This window comes from Stenella coeruleoalba (genome assembly GCF_951394435.1).
Source record: "Stenella coeruleoalba genome assembly, chromosome: 21".
Lineage (NCBI taxonomy): Eukaryota > Metazoa > Chordata > Mammalia > Artiodactyla > Delphinidae > Stenella > Stenella coeruleoalba.
This window is the reverse complement of record NC_137167.1, coordinates 12,497,258-12,517,909: the sequence shown is the minus strand read 5'-3', so window position 1 is coordinate 12,517,909 and position 20,652 is coordinate 12,497,258. Positions and strand designations below refer to the sequence as shown.

At 43.8% G+C, this 20,652-nt stretch overlaps 2 protein-coding genes across 12 annotated transcripts in view; both read left to right on the top strand.

Annotated features, from left to right (window-relative positions):
- WRN (WRN RecQ like helicase) overlaps nt 1–20,652 on the top strand; it is a 142,525-nt gene that overhangs the window by 27,191 nt on the left and 94,682 nt on the right. For 8 of the 11 annotated variants that reach the window (XM_079909403.1, XM_079909402.1, XM_079909399.1 and 5 more), the window contains exons 2-3: nt 17,462–17,563; nt 18,221–18,333. In XM_079909403.1, coding sequence (XP_079765529.1) covers nt 17,474–17,563; nt 18,221–18,333 — 203 coding nt within the window. In that variant the 5' untranslated portion in view covers nt 17,462–17,473. Of the gene's footprint in view, nt 1–14,075; nt 14,204–16,434; nt 16,704–17,461; nt 17,564–18,220; nt 18,334–20,652 lie in introns of those variants that run through there. The other 3 variants (XM_079909396.1, XM_079909395.1, XM_079909398.1) reach the window with 3 other exon arrangements.
- On the top strand, nt 14,396–15,964 carry LOC307179828 (syncytin-1-like; the record flags this gene model as incomplete). Its single annotated transcript, XM_079909486.1, has 1 exon — nt 14,396–15,964. The coding sequence occupies one exon, from the start codon at nt 14,396–14,398 to the stop codon at nt 15,962–15,964; it is 1,569 nt and encodes a 522-aa protein (XP_079765612.1).

The window sequence follows — 20,652 nt, the reverse complement described above, 5'->3', positions numbered from 1 at the left end:
CTAGAGAAAGCCCATGAGCAGCAACGAAGACCCAATGCAGTCAAAAAAAAAAAAAAAAAAGTTACTCCATCTAAATGATTTCGAGGTTTTTTTTTTTTTTTTCCCCAGTACGCGGGCCTCTCGCTGTTGTGGCCTCTCCCGTTGCGGAGCACAGGCTCCGGACGCGCAGGCTCAGCGGCCATGGCTCACGGGCCTAGCCGCTCCGCGGCATGTGGGATCTTCCCGGACTGGGGCACGAACCCGTGTCCCCTGCATCGGCAGGCGGACTCTCAACCACTACGCCACCAGGGAAGCCCTCAAGTTTGTTTTTAAAAAGTTTGAAAAATTTAATTTTATAAAGAAGATAAAATTTTCCCAAAATTTCATATTCACACTCCCAAAACCCCTTCCCAGCATGCCATAAAAATACTTTCGTTTTCTGAATGTGCCATGAACTTGAAAATGTTGTCAACTTCCATGTAAAACTTCATTTTTAAATGAAGCAGGCAATTGAGAGTCATCATGTATTTGAGTAAAATCAACAGATATCAAGCTTACTAAGCTGAATAGTTGACAACCTTGATAAAAAAGAATTTCTACACAAAAAAGAACTTAAAGTCCCTGTAAGTATTATCAACGGATTCAATAGGAAATATATTAATCAAAGAACTGAAAACGGTGGAAAAGGAAAATTGGAGGATAAGAAAGGAACTAAAACGTTATTTCCTAAATAAAATACTCAATAGAATTACTGTGGTAGAACAAATATGGTTGAAAATTAAATCGGTATTTGTTGAATGCACTGAACAACTCATTGGTCTTAGGAAGCCTACTTGATCTTTCCTGTCTTAGAGGACTTCCAGAGGAGTTATACTGATGGGCTCAGTGTGTTGGTGGGCTAGACCTTGAAATTACAACTTGGGGGACCTGTGAATAGAGATATTGCCTCCTAGTGCTTCAGTGGAAGACTTACAGTCTCTTTGACCTCAGTTTGCAGCTTCCTGAGGGACCCTAAGAGCTGAGGCTGCTGATGGTAAATAGAGTTATACGTGTAAAGTAAAATAGCAATCCACCCAAGGAATCCAGCATCAGGGGAAAGAAGACCAACAGAACATCCAAAATAGGAAGCTCCCATTGACACAGATCTTTGAAATAGTTAGACTATAACTTTTACGAAAGAAAGAAATTATAAGCACATTTAGGGAGACTCAACTAGAGTACAAAGAGACTTTCTGAAACTAACAATTGAGATCTCAACATTATAAAAATTCAGGAGGCAAATTGAAAAAGGACTATGAAATGAAGTTGAGAATGTTGAGAATGAAATTAGCATCTTGGAAATCAAGTGGAAGAAGTCTCTCTGAAATACAGAACAAAATTAAGGAGGACGTCATCAGGTAGGAAAAAATAGACACCAGCAGAAGGAATTCGGGCAAGAAATTCACTGGAATGTGAATAAATGCTGTAGAAGGAAAAAAGGAATAGATTATGGCAATTAATAACTAAACTAGTAACAGGGGTATATTAGTTTGCTACAGCTGCCATAATTAAGTACCACAAACTAGAAGACTCAACAGAAATTTATTGTTCTACAGTTGTGGAGGCTAGAAGTCCGAAATCAGATTGTTGGCAGTAGTTTTTTTTTCCGAGGGCTGTGAGGGAAGGGCCTGTTTCTGGCCTGCCTTCGTGGCTTGTAGATGACTCTTTTCCACGTGTTTCTTCACATCATCCTCCCCCTACGCATGTCTTGTCTCTTGCGTTCAAATTTCTCCTTTTTATAAAGACACCGCTCATTTTGGATTAGGGACGACCCTAATGACTTCATTGAGATTTTGTTACCTCTGTAATGACTCTATCTCCAAAGATTAGGACTCCAACCTATCTTGTACTGGGGAGAGATACAATTCAGCCTATAACAAGGGGAAAATTTTCTTATCTTAAGTAAAGACTTGGAAAGCAGTCTTTTCCAAGGACTCACTGATTCCAAGGAGAGTAAAGAGTGTACACTTAGGCTCTTAAAAATATGAAAATCCTTAAACATCTTTAATGCTCCCAGATGGGAAAAATATTACTCACAATTGAAGAAAGCATCAGAAAAACAATGGACTTCTTACTTGTGACATTAAAAGGCAGAACACTGTAAGAGAACATCTACAAACTGCTGAGAGACTGTTATGTTCAGCCAACACGTCATTCTCTTACCTGTTTGAAAAATAGATTTTCACATATGCAGGGGATCAGTGCTTAATCACCTACATATTCTACTTGAGGAAAATAATTGACAAAAACCTCTGAACAAACAATTGAATCAGAACGGAGATTCAAGATTGACAAGATTGGGGCTTCCCTGGTGGCACAGTGGTTGAGAGTCCACCTGCTGATGCAGGGGACACGGGTTCGTGCCCTGGTGGGAAGATCCCACATGCGGCGGAGCGGCTGGGTCCGTGAGCCATGGCCGCTGAGCCTGCGCGTCTGGAGCCTGTGCTCCACAACGGGAGAGGCCACAACAGGGAGAGGCCCGCGTATTGCAAAAAAAAAACAAAACAGAAAAAACAAAAAAAAGATTGATAAGATTAAGGGAGGAGGAAACTATAGTAAGCAATATATACATTTACATGTATATTTAAATTTATATAAACATATTAAAATGGATGATGAAATTGGTAACATAAATGTTTAGAAAATAGTAAGGATTCTTGAAAAAGAAGAGCAATACTAGAAAACTAACAGTCTGTAGCCAAAACCGTATCAGCAAAAAAACAGTAGTTAGAAGGGTGGGGAAGTCAAAACATTCTAAGAGTTTGCCTTGGTGGGTAGAGGGACAGTGCAAACGTCAGGTCTTGGTGGGGAAGGGATATAGTTTTACTATTTTGCTGAGATAGTAGAGTAATAGGATGGAAAACAAGTGAAATTTTAACACTGGCAATGATAAAAAGAGTATCAATGGTAATTTCACACAGTTGGAAAAAGTGGACAAAGAATAAGAGGAAACTGAAGAAAGGAAGGTAAATATTAATCAAAGTAAATGAAAGGGAAAACTCAAGTTCTTTTTTTTATTATTATTTTTTATTTTATTTATTTTTGGCTGCATTGGGTCTTCGTTGCTGCACGCGGGCTTTTCTCTAGTTGCGGCGAGTAGGGGCTACTCTTCGTTGCGGTGCGCGGGCCTCCCACTGCAGCGGCTTCTCTTGTTGCGGAGCACGGGCTCCAGGCACGCGTGCTTCAGTAGTTGTGGCGTACAGGCTCAGTAGTTGTGGCTCGCGGGCTCCAGAGCACAGGCTCAGCAGTTGTGGCGCACGGGCCCAGTTCCTCCATGGTACGTGGGATCCTCCCGGACCAGGGCTCGAACCCGTGTCCCCTGCATTGGCAGGCGGATTCCCAACCACTGCGCCACCAGGGAAGTCCTGAAAACTCAAGTTCTTACACTAACTGTGAATGAGATGAATCTCCTTATTGAAAGACAGATGTGTTCAAATTGGGCTGTTCAAAACCAAAACCAGAAAAATAAACCACAACAAAAATCCCAGGTGTATGTTATTTAAAGCCAGCCTTTAAAAAAGTGATAGAAGTTGAAAAGTAGCAGGTAGTGGTGGATAGATACATGAGATTATTTCAGGGAAGTCCAAACCAATACAAATAAAAATATATTATTTATTTCAAAGAGGAGCTTATTATCCTTTAATGACTCAAAGTGAAGCATTATGAAATGATAAGACTTGATTTTAGAAAAAGATGTGTCAACGTTGTTCATACTCAACAACGTAACAACTAAATACATAATTTAAAAATTCTATTATTCAGTGACTTGGATCCCTCCCAAGAATAACCTTTATCTGATCAATGATTAAAATCCTCATGTAGGAACTTCCCTGGTGGTCCAGTGGTTAAGACTTCGCCTTCCAATGCAGGGGGTGCAGGTTTGATCCCTGGTTGGGGAGCTAAGATCCCACATGCCTCGGGGCCAAAAAAACCAAAACATAAAACAGAAGCAATATTGTAAGAAATTCAATAAGACTTTAAAATGGTCCACATCAAAAAAAAATCGTAAAAAACAGAAAAAGCTTAAAAAAAAAATCCTCATGTATGCTGAAGAATTTCCCTACTGCAAATTATTCTACAACTATACTTTTCTGTATGCTTTTTATCTGTCCCAAGATCGAAGTAAATTTGACACAAATGTTAAGTTTGTAAGCAATTTTCTTTCAAATTCTTTGCCTGGAGGCATCTAGACAGAATTTTGTATGCAAAAAGGTATTTACATCTAAAAATTAAGACATTTTAAATTAAAATAATTTTAGTGTTATAGGTGGCTGCAGGGAAGAGTTATTGAAGTTTATTTCTGTTTTGGCAGTATGAATGAATTACTTACAGAATTCCAAGATTTTACAGTTGTTATTGTAGAATTGTTTATTATTTTTAGAAAACTCAATTTTCTGGCAGTTTTGCAAATGATCTACTCTGCATTTAGCAAAAGCTTGTTTTCCAGTTTAATAAAAATGTATTTTAAGGTTAAGAATAGACTCTCCTTTCCTGTGTGTGTGTGTCTGTGTCTGTGTGTGTATATGTATATACACATACCTTGGGATCAACTTTTGACTGTCCTGTCAAGGGTTTTGGATTTGTGGCAAGTATAAGCTTATTAATAACCACTAACATTTGTAAAATGCCTTACAATGAATAAAGCATATATAGTTTATATATTTTATCTTATTACATATAATGCAGGTGGTAGCACTAACATTTGTGTTGTCAGTTCTGGTTCACTGAATCATAGATCTTCCCCAATGCCAAACTTTGCTAATGACGCAAAGAGCACCAAGTGCAGATGGAATATTCTTTCTTTTTTTTTTTTGGAGGAACCCCAAACTCACACACAGATTCCAAAAATGTCCTTTTCTCCTGCATTAGTACATGTTATGGTTTTGGATTAACAGAATAGTTTTGAGCAATGTGTGCAAAAAAAAACTGCGCAAAGGAAGTTTTCATTTTGAAACTCCTCCGTTTTATGTTTTCTAAATTACACAGCTTACTGATGTTGACTTAAAAAATATGTACAACGTGAGAGTTGTGAGTTAAGTTTTATTTGGGGCAAAATGAGGACTATAGCCTGGGAGACAGCATTTCAGATAACTGAGAAACTGCTCCAAAGAGCTAAGGGGGAAGGTCAGTATATATGTGATTTTGGTGAAGGGGAAGTACAGGCAATCAAGCACATATTTTTTGCACAAGGTTTTTGGTAGCCATGAGGAGCAGTTGTCACCATGAAGGATTTTAGTGCTTTTCCAGATATGAGGAGATACAGGAGTTGGGCTCATAAAATTGTCTCCTGAAAATATTGAACTCTCTGAAGACCTGTTCTGCCAGTTTTTCCCAGAGCGCAGAGGGCCTCATTCCTGCTCTCCATGCTGAAGTCCTTTCAGGGGGTGTTGAAAGTCAGCAGTTGCAGCAGCACATGGTTTAATCCTTGTAGAGGTAGTTGGCAAGTGCCAATGGCAAGGGCCAATTGTAATTGACAGGGCCCCCTCATGGTCATAAATTGGACCATGATTTGGGAGGCATTTCATGACCATTTCGTCCTGTGGTGCTAGGAAGGCTGATTCCTAGTTCTGGCGAAAATTTCGCTGATAGTCCACTCAGTGTGCTATTACTGGACTAGGTCTTATTAACAATAGTCAAAGGACCACCTGTCCTACTAGTCTGTTACGGTCCAGAAAAAAATTCCGCCTTGTTGCATCCATCTTCACATATCTAGAGTTGCACTATTACAATTATTGATTCATATAAAACGATGTATTTTTGTTGGAGGCTCAGTCACACATTTGGTAATGCAAGAAACAACAATCTTGTAAAACAGGCAAAATACAAATAACATAGCTAGCAGTATTATTAAAGTCATAAGTAAGAATTTTTTTTTTATTAATTAATTAATTAATTTTTGCTGTGTTCGGTCTTCGTTTCTGTGCGAGGGCTTTCTCTAGTTGCGGCAAGTGGGGGCCACTCTTCATCGCGGTGCGCGGGCCTCTCACTATTGCGGCCTCTCTTGTCGCGGAGCACAGGCTCCAGATGTGCAGGCTCAGTAGTTGTGGCTCACAGGCCTAGTTGCTCCGCGGCCCGTGGGATCCTCCCAGACCAGGGCTCGAACCCGTGTCCCCTGTATTAGCAGTCAGATTCTCAACCACTGTGCCACCAGGGAAGCCCCGTAAGAATTTTTTTTTAATTAATTAATTAGTTTATTTTTGGTTGCGTTGGGTCTTCATTGCAGCGCGCGGGCTTTCTCTAGTTGCGGTGCGCGGGGGTGGGGGGTAGCTTCTCATTGCGGTGGCTTCTCTCGATGCGGAGCACTAGCTCTAGGCGCACGGGCTTCAGTAGTTGTGCCACACGGGCTCTAGAGCGCAGGCTCAGTAGCTGCGGCTCGCAGGCTCTAGTGCACAGGCTCAGTAGTTGTGGCCCACGGGCTTAGTTGCTCTGCGGCACGTGGGATCTTCCCGGACCGGGGCTTGAACCCGTGTCCCTGCGTTGGCAGGTGGTTTCTTAACCACTGCGCCACCAGGGAAGCCCCTGGATTGATTTTTAAAATTAGGATAGGATCATGCCCATGATAGGAAAACATTTGATTCATATGCAAAGGTCCAAGAAGTCAAGAAAATGTTATAAAGGATCATACAAGCCGGGTCCAGGATCTTGGGCTAGCTGTCTACTTCTGATGTCTTCTTCCTCTCATCCTAGTGTGAGTGTAGTTTCTCCTCTGAGCATTGTTTTAAGGTGATTTTGAGTTCAGCCATAATCTCTATAGGCCAGTCCAGTGTAGGGACCCTTTGTAAGTGCAAATTAATCCGAATCAGTTCTCTTCAGTTTCAGTATGCATGGGCTAGTTAAGAGTCCCTGATAAGAGTCCTTCTGTCTAGGTTGGAGATAGTCCTTTACATTATGTCTCTTCCAGTATGCATAATCCCCTGGTTGCAGGTCGTGGGGCATCTGATCTTCATCTAAAAGATTACTGAGATAAGCTTCAAAAACAAACTCAGAGTGTCCTTTTAATAATTTAATTAAACTTTGCATTAATATAACCTAACAGCAAGGAACTATCTAGGAAGTGAGTCTTAGTAAATACAGACCTCCATTAACAAAACTGGGATTTCTGGGATTTAATATTCATTGAAACATAATCTTTTTTCTCTCTAAATTTATCCTCATTTCTTCCAAATATAACCAAATTAAGACCAATTTGTTTGCAAAATAAGTCTGGCCTCAATAAACTTGGCTTGATGATTAATATAACTATAATTGATCATATAGGCTGTTTTGCTTTGATGAAACTTTTATAAGGAGTCTCAAACTGAACTTTTAAAAGACCTCTCAGGGCTAGGGAAGTCATGACAATGGCTTATCACAGATTTCGCTTAACAGATCTAGGTGAATTCCTCCCTTTTCAGGGTCCCCCAAATACCTTGAGATTTCTGTCACATGTTTTGCATTTTTTTAAGTCTATACTGACTACCCCCCATTTTCCAGACATAATTAATAAAGCCAGAATTCCAGGCTTATTTATGATGAGCAGCCTAGATAGGTTAGTTATATCTGGCTAACATTTTCTGGATAGATACTCTGGTATTTTTCTGCTAGTGTATACCACTGATAGATTTACAAGGCTACCATCCAGTTTGAGGTCATTAGCACATTTGGTGGTTGAGGTCTTTCATTCCTTCTTCCCCAGTGGGGCCAGTGAGTTCCCCTTTCCTGCTGTTAATCCTTTCCTTCCCAGTGCATAAGAATGATGGAGTTTGTTCTGTATGGAAAATTTGTTTGCCAAAGTAATCTTTAAAAATTTTCTTTCATACATTATTAGTGTTCTCAGTTTTGGGGGTTTATGCTTGGGAAAATGAGCACTTAAATGGATACTTGCTGGATATTGTTTAATTTTTTCAGAATTTGTATTGCTAAATATCAGTAGGGATAACAGGCTATACCATAATCATAAATAGTTGCTTTGATTATTTCATATTGACATTGTTTCATCGTAAGAATCTTCAGGTGTATACTAAAAACTGCTGTGCCTGAGGGGGCTATGTTCTACTTTGGTGGGAATAGGACTGAGTTGACGCCCTGCATTCAATTTGTGCCTTTCCTGGAGTTTCTTTTCTGTTCCTCCCGGAGGAGAAGGGCCGAAAAAGGGCCATTCCAGGGCGCGGCGCTGGGCTTGCCACATTTGGGAGCGCCGCCTGAAGTTGGGTGCACAGCCTCCCGCCGCCCTGCCGTTGGGCTGGTGGAGGCCGCAGCACTGCTAGGGTTCCATCAGTCTTCCTGTTTGCACTATTTCTTTTTGTGACTATGGCCCCGTCTTAAGTATTTCCAATTGAGAAACGAAACCTCATGAAACCGAAACTTAACTAGCCGTTCTCGCTTCTGTAATTACGCTTGCTGACCCCCCCCCCCCCGCAACCGTCCAACCAATCAGACGGCGACTAGTGTCTTTGTTCAAAAGTCAACCTACAACCGTCCAACCAATCAGACGGCGACTAGTGTCTTTGTTCAAAAATCAACCAATCAGTACTCCCCACCCCTGGAAAGTCCCGCAGAACGTCCCGAACTTGTTTGTACCTGTCTATAAAAGAGCTGTACTAAACTCCGCCAGGACCTCTTAGCGTCACTGGCAACGAGTGCGCGGAGGTCCAGGTTCGAACCTGCAATAAATGACCCTTGCCGTTTGGCTTTGACTCTCGACTCTGGTGGTCTTGTGGAGGGACCTCGCGACCTTGGGCATTTCATTTGGGGGCTCGTCCGGGATGCCCCCAAGCCCACCAGACATCAGGTCAACGGGTCATCGCTGACAACCGATGGGTAAGTAAGCCGGCTCAGGGTACCTTCTGTTTTGGGGACTAGGACGGTCCTGGCGGACGCGCTATAGGACACCTAGTCGGGTGTGGTTGGAGACGTCCACCACGACCCATCTGGGGCTGATAGCCCATCTGAAGCGCGCACGCGATAACCTCCCCTTCCTCCTTTTACAGGCTCCGCTATTGGGACTGCTCTTAATCACTTTTGTTTTCAGAGTACCTTTTCTAACCAATCTCTTCCAGGACCTAGACATGGGCCAAGCACAGAGTACCCCCCTCGCCCTCCTTCTCGCTAATTTCGGGGATGTAAAGTCCCGAGGACACAACTTCAGTCTGGACATCCGGAGAAGAAAACTAATTACCTTCTGCCGCTCTGAATGGCCAACTTTTGGGGTTGGCTGGCCCACCGAGGGTACCTTTTGTCTTCCTATAATCCTAAAAGTTAAATCTAGAGTTTTCTTGCCAGGAAAAGAAGGCCATCCGGACCAGATCCCCTACATCCTGGTATGGCAGGACCTGGTAGAAAACCCTCCTCCCTGGATGACCCCCTTTTTGTCATCAGGGTCATGTAAGATCCTTGCGGCCCGACCAACTAAACCCCCCAAGCCTCAGACCCCAACTGCACCCATACTCTCTGATAGCCAAGACCTCCTTCTCCTAGACCCCCCCCCCCCATATCAACCTCCTCCTTTGGCCCCACAACCGGTCCCCCTTCCTGCTCCTGGCCCTGCTCCTCTCCCCTTGGTAGAACCTCCTGCGGCCCCTCCCGAAGGGCCACCCAGGCTAGAACCGGAGGACCGAGAGGCAGAGGCACTACCGGTCCCCCTGCCCAATGAAAATAATTCCCATGGGCTGGCTGGGCGCACTCGTGGACATCCTGATTCCACCATAGCCCTACCCCTGCGAGAAATAGGCCCTCCCGATGAGACAGGGAACCCCCGACTCCAGTATTGGCCATTCTCTACCAGTGACTTATATAATTGGAAAACCCAGAATGCCTGCTTTTCTGATAATCCTAAAGACTTGATAGCTCTTCTAGATAGCGTTATGTTCACTCATCAGCCCACCTGGGATGACTGCCAACAGCTCCTCCGGATCCTATTCACTACCGAAGAATGAGAGCGAATCCATCTGGAGGCGAGAAAACTGGTTCCTGGAGATGATGGTCAACCCACCGCTAACCCTGACCTCATCAATGCAGCCTTTCCCTTAACTCGCCCCCCGCAGGATGAATGCGACTATAACACCGGAGAAGGTAGGGGACGACTGCTCATTTATCGCCAGACTCTAATGGCGGGTCTCCGGGCTGCCGCGCGCAAGCCCACTAATTTGGCCAAGGTATATTCAATTTTACAAGGTAAAACAGAAAGCCCCTCCTCTTACTTAGAAGGATTAATGGAAGCCTTTAGGCAGTATACCCCTATGGATCCAGAGGCCCCCGAAAATCAGGCTGCCGTTGTAATGTCCTTCGTTAACCAGGCAGCCCCTGATATTAAAAAGAAACTCCAGAAGTTAGAAGATCTGGAGGGCAAACAGATACAGGACCTACTCCGTATCGCCCAGCGCGTCTTTAATAACCGAGACGCCCCAGAGGATAAACAACTTAAAGCCACTGAGAAAATGACTAAGGTCCTGGCCGCCATTGTTCAGAAAGACCAAGAGGGCCCCCCAGCCACTCGACCTCCCAGGCGACCATTGGACAGAGATCAATGTGCCTATTGCAAGGAAAAGGGCCACTGGGCTCGGGAATGCCCCAAGAAAAGGCAGCCGCGCCCCAACCAGAGGCAATGGCAACCGAAGGCCACCCCAGTCCTATTTACACATGATGCAGAGTAGGGGGGACGGGGTTCGGACCCCCTCCCCGAACCCAGGGTAACCCTACAAGTGGAGGGGAAACCAGTCCAATTCCTGGTGGATACAGGGGCACAGCATTCGGTCTTGGTTAAGCCCCACGGGAAAGTTTCTAACAAATCCTCCTGGGTCCAGGGAGCTACGGGAGTCAAATGTTACCTTTGGACCACTCAGAGAACTGTGGACTTGGGCACGGGAAGGGTAACCCATACCTTTCTGGTCATTCCCGATAGCCCTTGCCCCTTACTGGGGAGAGACTTACTCACTAAAATGGGAGCACAAATTCATTTTCGGCCAGAGGGGCCAATCGTAACAAACCCTCACGACCAACCCATATCTGTGCTCACCCTGAACTTGGAAGATGAGTACCGACTTCACCAGGAACCACCCTCCCAAAATCAAGATATAGAGTCATGGCTTCAGCAGTTCCCCGAAGCATGGGCAGAAACAGGGGGGATGGGACTAGCCAAACATCGCCCAGCCCTATTCATAGAGATCAAACCAGGGGCAGATCCTGCACGTGTCCGACAGTATCCCATGCCCATAGAGGCCAAGACTGGTATCACTCCTCATATTCGCCGGCTTCTTGACCTGGGGATACTGCGTCCCTGCCAGTCGGCCTGGAATACACCCCTGCTGCCAGTCCGCAAACCTAACAGTAAAGACTACCGCCCAGTGCAGGACCTGAGGGAAGTTAACAGATGGGTCATAGACATCCATCCTACTGTGCCCAATCCATATACTCTTTTGAGCGCCCTTTGTCCAGAAAAACAATGGTATACTGTGCTGGACCTCAAAGATGCCTTTTTTAGTTTACCCTTGGCGCACAAAAGTCAAGAACTCTTTGCCTTCAAATGGTCAGATCCCGAGAGAGGTATAAACGGACAACTCACCTGGACCAGACTTCCCCAAGGATTCAAAAACTCGCCTACCTTGTTTGATGAGGCCCTACACGAGGATCTCAGTGAGTACCGGAGACAAAACCCCGATGTAACCCTCCTGCAGTATGTTGATGATCTCTTAATAGCTGCTGAGACCGCTGAAGCCTGCCTGCAGGGAACCAGAAACCTCCTACGGACTCTCGGCACCCTGGGATACCGGGCCTCTGCCAAGAAAGCAAGATCTGCAGGCCTGAGGTAACTTACCTGGGGTACCTATTGAAAGGGGGGCAACGATGGCTCACAGATGCACGGAAGGAAACCGTCCTCCGCATCCCCAGACCCACCACGCCTCGACAGGTGAGGGAATTTTTGGGGTCAGCGGGGTTCTGCTGTTTATGGATACCCAAATTTGCTGAAATGGCCAAACCGCTATACTTAGCCACCAAAGAGCAGACGCCCTTTGAATGGACAGAGGAGGCTGAGCAGTCATTTCAGCAGATCAAAACTGCCTTGCTATCCGCACCCGCCCTGGGTCTCCCTGATGTCTCCAAACCCTTCCACCTCTTTGTGGATGAAAGCAAAGGCATAGCTAAGGCCGTGTTGACCCAGCCCCTCAGTCCTTGGCCCAGGCCTGTTGCTTACCTATCAAAAAAATTGGACCCAGTGGCTGCCGGCTGGCCTCCTTGCCTCCGGATGATCGCCGCCACGGCCCTAATGGTAAAGGATGCTGGCAAACTAACTATGGGACAGGAGTTGCATGTCACCACCCCCCACGCCATCGACGGGGTTCTCAAACAGCCTCCCCCGACCGCTGGATGAGCAATGCTCGACTGGTCCACTACCAGGGTCTACTGTTAAATCCCCTCAGAATCAGCTACACTCCGCCGCGGGCATTAAACCCTGCCTCCCTATTACCTGACCCAGATTTGGACTCCCCACTCCATGACTGTGCAGAGGTACTGGCCCAGATCCATGGGGTACGGGAAGACCTACGTGACCAACCCCTACCGGATGCACAAGTCACATGGTTCACTGACGGCAGCAGCTTTGTCCAGCAAGGTCAGAGGTATGCGGGGGCAGCGGTAACATCAGAGACTGAAGTGATATGGGCAGAGACTCTCCCCCCAGGGACCTCAGCCCAAAAAGCTGAATTAATTGCCCTGACCCAAGCTCTCAAGATGAGCAAAGGCCAAAAAGCCACCATATACACAGACAGCCGGTATGCTTTCGCTACCGCACATATACATGGGGCAATATACCAAGAGCGGGGACTACTCACAGCAGAGGGCAAAGACATCAAGAACAAAGAGGAAATCCTGGCCTTGCTAGCGGCCATATGGGAACCCAAAAAGCTAGCCATTGTACACTGCCCGGGGCATCAAAAACCCACGAATCCAGTCGCCCGAGGCAACAATTTGGCAGACCAGACGGCTCGAAAGGCGGCACACACTCCAATACCATTACTTCCCCTGCAACTGCCGGATCCAGGGCCCCGGGAACTACCGCCCCAACCCGACTACTCGGAGGATGACATCAGATGGATGAGCAAGCTCCCTCTAACCCAGGTTAGAGACGGATGGTGGCGGGACGCTAAGAACAATATCCTCCTTCCTGAGAAACTAGGAACCCTGTTCCTTGAACGGATCCACCGTAGCACCCACTTGGGCGCCCGACAGCTACAGGATCTCATCAGGCAGACTGGACTTAAAATTAAAAATGTCTCCGAGAAGACTGAACGACTGGTTGCTGACTGTGCAGTCTGCCAACTCCATAATGCCAGCACCCACCCATCAACCACTGGCATCCGGGAGAGAGGAAACCAGCCCGGAGCCTACTGGGAAGTGGACTTCACGGAGGTAAAGCCTGGCAAATATGGGTATAAATATTTACTGGTGTTTATAGATACCTTTTCAGGTTGGACTGAGGCATTCCCAACCAAGAATGAGACTGCACAAATAGTAGCTAAGAAGCTACTAGAAGAGATCCTGCCCAGGTATGGCTTTCCAGTTATGATAGGGTCCGACAACAGGCCAGCCTTCGTTTCTAAGGTAAGTCAGGATCTGGCTTCCATACTTGGGGCTAATTGGAAATTACATTGTGCATACCGCCCCCAGAGTTCAGGACAGGTAGAAAGGATGAATAGAACTCTAAAAGAGACCTTGACTAAATTGACCATGGAGACTGGCGCTAACTGGGTAGTCCTACTCCCCTACGCTCTGTTTAGGGTGCGAAATTCCCCCTATAAGCTAGGATTTACTCCCTACGAAATAATGCATGGTAGGCCTCCTCCTATCATCCCTAACCTAAAGACTAACCTTATCCAATTGGACCCAGAAAATAATCTCCTGTCTTCCCTCCAAGCCTTACAGCGGACACACGAGACAATCTGGCCCAAACTAAAAGAGCTATATGCAACAGGACCCCCGCCTACTCCACACCAGCTCCGGCCAGGTGACTGGGTCCTTGTCAAACGCCATCGACAAGAGACCCTAGAACCCAGGTGGAAAGGACCTTACCAGATCATCCTGACAACGCCGACGGCCATCAAGGTGGACAGCATAGCTGCCTGGATCCATTACACCCACGTCAAGCCGGTGGACCCATTTTCTGACCTCATCAAGTCCACTAAAGCTGACGTCACCTGGACGGTTGACCGGAGTAAGGACAATCCCCTCAAACTGACCTTGCGCCGTACCCTCCCCCATGATGACCAAGGTACTGCTGATAGCCCTAATGATAGTCTTAACCCTCAATCCTCGGGCCACGAGGGGAGGACTCAGCCCTCCCCCCGATAAGAATACTTTAATACAACAACTATATGGTGCACCGTGCGAGTGCAGGGGAGGTACTATGGAGGCTCCTGTTGTTCCCCGAGGGTATACTCATATGCAGGACTGCGGGGGCATAACTGCATATCTTGTTCAGGCATATAGGGTTACCGGGGCCTCTCAAAGCTGGCAATGCTACCATAAGCCTAAGCCACTCCCCCCTCGAGCTACTTGCCCCTGTTCTACCTTTCAGGAATCAATGCATAGCATGTGCTATTCCTCTTACCAGCAATGTATAGGGGCCAATAACAAGACTTATTTCACAGCCATACTACAGAATAATAAAAGCCCCACCATTAGTGAGGGTAATAAATACCTTCAGGCTGGATGCACTGGCACCCCCGGGACCCCGGTATGCTGGAATACCAGGGCACCTATACACATGTCAGATGGAGGGGGGCCACAACATATGATGCGCCAGGTAAAGACCCAAAGACAAATAGAAGAGGTCTATCGGCATCTATACCCACAGCTCAGCTACCACCCCCTAATTCTCCCTAAGGTCAATCCCTCTGAACTGGACCCCCAGACCATGTCCATACTAGAAGCTACTTTTGCGCTTTTGAATAGCACCAACCCCAACTTAGCACAGGATTGCTGGCTCTGCCTTCCTCAAGGACCGCCCCGCCCTATAGCCATCCCCACCTTCGCCAATTTAGACATCAACGAACGATGTAACCCTACTTCACTCCCCGAGCCGTTCCCCATACAATTTTCAAAATTTTCAACCACCTTTAATACCTCATGCTTTGTCAAGAACGATTCCCTCTCTAACGCCAGTATTGACTTGGGAATCCTTTCATCCACTGGATGTAGTCAATATATCCCCGTGAACAACTCCCTCTGTAGTCCTAATACCACTGTCTTTGTCTGTGGAAATAACCTAGCATACACCTATTTACCCCCGAACTGGACAGAGGTCTGCACCCTAGCCACCCTCCTCCCCAATGTAGACCTGATCTCGGGAGACACCCCATTGCCCATTCCCAGCTTTGACCTCTGGGCAGGGAGAACCAAACGAGCCATTACAGTCATACCCCTCCTGGTAGGATTAGGAATTACAGGAGCTGTGGCCACAGGGAGTACAGGTCTTGGGGTCTCCCTTCACTCCTATAATCAGCTGTCTAGGCAATTAATAGAAGATGTAGAAACTCTCTCTGGGACCATTCAGGACTTACAGGACCAATTAGATTCGCTGGCCGAGGTGGTCCTACAGAATAGGAGGGGCTTAGACTTGCTGACAGCTGAACAGGGTGGGATATGCCTCGCCCTAAAAGAAAAATGTTGTTTCTATGCAAATAAATCAGGCATTGTAAGAATCAAGATCCACCAGCTCCAGGAAGACCTAGCTCGCCGCCGGCAAGAGTTAGCGGATAATCCCCTTTGGTCAGGATTTCATGGGATGCTCCCCTTCCTCCTCCCCATCCTGGGCCCTCTACTATGCCTCCTTCTCCTCCTCACTATAGGCCGCTGTATACTCAGTAAAGTCATCGATTTTGTTCGCGAAAGAATAAATACAGTCCAGCTAATGATATTAAGAACACAATATCAGCCTTGCGAGGCCTCAGAAATTGAAGAAACTGAGCCTTGAGGACCCAAGGTTGGCTCCTCTGGTTCATGAGAAGGGGGGGAATGAGGGGGCTATGTTCTACTTTGGTGGGAATAGGACTGAGTTGACGCCCTGCATTCAATTTGTGCCTTTCCTGGAGTTTCTTTTCCTCCCGGAGGAGAAGGGCCGAAAAAGGGCCATTCCAGGGCGCGGCGCTGGGCTTGCCACATTTGGGAGCGCCGCCTGAAGTTGGGCGCACAGCCTCCCGCCGCCCTGCCGTTGGGCTGGTGGAGGCCGCAGCACGGCTAGGGTTGCATCAGTCTTCCAGTTTGCACTATTTCTTTTTGTGACCATGGCCCCGTCTTGAGTATTTCCAATTGAGAAACGAAACCTCAGGAAACCGAAACTTAACTAGCGGCTCTCGCTTCTGTAATTACGCTTGCTGACCCCCCCCCCCCGCAACCGTCCAACCAATCAGACGGCGACTAGTGTCTTTGTTCCAAAGTCAACCTGCAACCGTCCAACCAATCAGACGGCGACTAGTGTCTTTGTTCAAAAGTCAACCTGCAACCGTCCAACCAATCGGACGGCGACTAGTGTCTTTGTTCAAAAATCAACCAATCAGTACTCCCCACCCCTGGAAAGCCCCCGAGTGCGCGGAGGTCCAGGTTCGAACCTTGCCGTTTGGCTTTGAGTCTCGACTCTGGTGGTCTTGTGGAGGGGCCTCGCGACCTTGGGCATTTCATGCCTTTACTAGAAATTTGAGATAACAGGAACTAAGGTTGGGGTTTGAAGAATTTTATTAAGAACCTAAGGCCACTTCAGTTTAGTGTATTAAGTCACATGAGGATATGGATCTGTTTTATCTTTAAAAGAAAGAGTATGTCATGGTTTTCCTATTAATTGTATTTTCTGCAACCATTCTTGAAGTGTGGTTTATATTGAGTAGAGCCCTCAAAGCTCGTAACAGATTTTTAAAAAATATTCTCAACGAAACTCTTATTCTTAGGGAGACTGGTTCACTTGTTAGGCTAAGAGTATAATTAAAAACCCTTAATATAGAAAAGCTTATCTGTCTCAAAATTCTCTTCAGGTAGACTTGTGAACAGTTTAACAGTTTGATGAGTTTACTTAAATCTTAGGAAAGATGATAAGAAAATTAAAGTTGTCAAAAATTTATAGCAGTTTATACACCCAGATATTCTCATTGTAAATAAGATAAAGATTATTTTTTAAAAGGATCAAAGTCAGAGAATAATAAAATTTTGAAACTGCTAGAACCTTAGAACTCAATTAAACTGGCTCACTTATTTTGAAAAGAGGAAATACTAAATGTATGGTCATTAGAGCTAGCATGTTGTATGTTTCTTTTTCTTTTGCGATTCCAGCTCTTGTAACCTATATTTGGGCCTAGATGCCATAACTTAATTTAAACATGTATATTTGGATCTTCAATCATATTGGTAGGTCTGTCTCTGAGTTTTCTTACGAAGACTGTATTTATTCACAAAGTACTTGTTTTTTGGATTTTGCAACTAGAACCTTTTAAAGATGAATGAACAAACATTGGAAACAACACAGCAGCGGAAACTTCCTGAATGGATGTCTACGCAGAAGACATATTCTGTAGAAGAAAGAAAGGTATGCCGTTCATTGATTATTCTTTCAGATGGAAAATTTAATGTGCATTTGACTGTAAAATGAGTCAATCCTAACTTGTAAACTTCAAGCCATTGTTTACATTTAGAGTTGCTGTTGTGTGAATGAACCAGAATCTAGTCATTGAATGGATGAATGGGATTAAATTTTAACTGGGTTTACAAAAATGAGAATTCTTACTCTATACTTTCCCTTTTTATCTAGTTTACATTGTTGACCTTGCCAGTTTGTTCCAATTCATATAATAATTTAGACAGCATTTATTTTGGTGAATTTTTATGGTTAAGTGAGTTTTAAGTCTTCATAGATTTAAGCTCCATCAACCAGTCTTCAGCATTTTATGGCAACATTATTGCATGTAGAATACTAATATAATTGAAGAAAAAAATCTAATAAAATAAATGCTTTTATGAAAATAGGATTAGAAGTTTGCAAATAAATTTGTTAGAAAAATAATTTTACAGTGGGTAGCTTTATCTTTGTTAAATTGTCCGTATGACTTCATTAATCTATAAAGCATTAGTTGATAAAACTTAGGACTATAATTTGAATGCTTCAGTGAACTTTATTATTTCAGTGAACATTTATTATTTAATGTGAATTTTATTTGTGCCTTTTCGGAATTTTGTTTAACTCAAGGCATCTATTCAGAAGAGTGTTTTGGAAGATGATCTCCCCTTCTTAGAATTCAGTGGATCCATTGTGTACAGTTATGAAGCTAATGATTGTTCTTTCCTATCAGAAGATATTAGGTAAAGATTTAAATTTCCTACTTTCAGTTTAATTTGGACCCTTAGAATATAACTATTATGGTAATATTTGTATGTATATTGAGTTTTATAGTTGAGGTGTGTTCAGTACGTAATTACTTATACATGTAAAATATCACTGATAAGTTCTAATTCTGCTTTTTAAATAAAAACTTAAAATCACTGAATTAAATTTGTAATGTACCTGTTTGTTCATTCATAAGCCTTTCTATTAGTCTAGCTAATTTTTTAACTTTTCAGTACTTAAGATGTTATATATAGAACACACCAGTTTAGGAAAAACATGCAAAAATTATTCAACCTCTAAAACGCCCCTTTCTATTTCATTGAAAATACCAACATAGTAATACTGAATAGTGATTGTGATTGTCTCTGTCGCATTTAGTTAGCAACAATTATAGCAAATGATCCTTAAAAAGAACATTAAAAATGACTTAGTATTTTTTAAATTGTCTAATTAAATTAGTACTCTGCAATAATGCAGTCTAAGGCTCTTGAAGCATTTTACAAGGAGAAATAGGGAATTCATTCAGATCTTTGAAGTTATTATACCTGTCCTTTTTTTTTTTTTTTTAAACTGTTATACATTGCCATAGAAGAAGCAGAGGTAAATTAAGCTATTTATTAATGGTTTCCTGGTAAATGTATTCTAGAAATAGCATTCAGGTGTCCTCACTCCCACTATAGTTATCTGGCTACATTTGGGACTCATTAAATAGAACTAAATTGTCTCACAGAGAAGGTAAAATCTGTTATTTATGATTATGTATTAACTCTACCATCTTACCTTTGACAATGCTATAGTATGTCCTGTCTGAAGGCAATAAGCGTGTTTTGAAGAGTGTAGTTCTGATGAATTGTATGTTTTATGGAAGGCAGGCAAGTTTTTTTATTTTCACCTCCTTTGGTTACTTTAAAGATTTTTGCTATTCCAGGTTTTCAGCAATTAGATTATGATGTGCCTTTGTGTAGTGTGGTTTGTGCTTATCTTGCTTGGGGGTTCAGTGAGCTTTTTGGATCTGTGGGTTTATAGTTTCATCATATTTGAATAATTTCTTCAAATGTGTTTTTTCTCACATCCTGTTATTCTCCTCTTTTCCACTCTCAATGCAGATAGGTTAGATTGCTTGATACTGTGTTGTTGGTCACGAGGCTCTTTCAGTGTTTAAACTTTCTTCTTTCATTCTTTTTTCTCTCTGTGCTTCAGTTTGAATAGTTTCTTTGGCTCTGTATGCAAGTTCACTTATTTATTTTTTTATTCTGTAGTGTCTGTTCTGCTGTTATCCCATCCTGTGAATTTTAAATTTTGTTGTATTTTTCATCTCTAGAAGTTCCATTTGTTTCTTTTAAAAAATATCTTCTATTTTGGCTCTTATCATATTCATGTTTTCTTTTAAATCTTTGAACATGTTCAGCATGTTTATAATAGCTGTTTTAATATCCTCTTCTGTTAATTCCACTATACTAGTTATTTTTTCTGTTAAATGATTTTTATCCTGCTTATGAGTCATGTTTTCCAGTTTTTTTTTCACAGCTGACAGTTTTTGATTGGATGCTGTGATTTTACCTTGTTGAATGTTAGATTTTATTGCCTTCCTTGAAGGAAAGGAGCTTTGCTCTGTCAGGCAGTTAAGTTACCTGAAGATCAGACTTAACATTTTGAGGCTTATTTTTAAGCTTTTTTAGGGCATATCTATGGTAGCCTTTATTCTGGACATGATTTAGCCCTGTAATGTGTGTGACCTTTCTGGCTGGAGTCTTTGTTGACTGCCCCAGGTGATCAAAAAGAATCTACTCCAACTTTTCAGAACTTTAATGCCTCTTACCTCTATGTAAGCCCTAGGAGCTGTCCAGCTTACAGTTCCCTGGTTTTTCTTTGTCTAGCCTCGCAGTGTCACTGCATGCTTGCACGTCTTTTCCTGCCTAGCTCCCTCCTCCCCAGGACTCTACCCACAACCTCTAGCTGCCTCCTCTTCTCTGGCTCTGAGCTCTGTCTCCCAATTCAGTGCTCTGCTTTGGACTCTCCTCCCTGTTCTGTTATCTGGAATGTTCCAGGCAGAAAGCTGGGGCAGCAGTAGGCCTTACCATTTATTTCCTTCCCTCAGAGAGCATAGTCCTGTACTGCCCATTGTCTAGTGTCTGAAAACTGTTGTTTATATATTTTGTCCAGTTTTCTGTTTGTTCATGAAGGAAAGTTATGACTGATCAGTGTTATTTCATCTTAGCCCAAAGCAGAGGTTGAGTTTAAAAAAATTTTTAAAGTACATTTTTCACTTTTAAAAATTGTGAAATAGGCATATA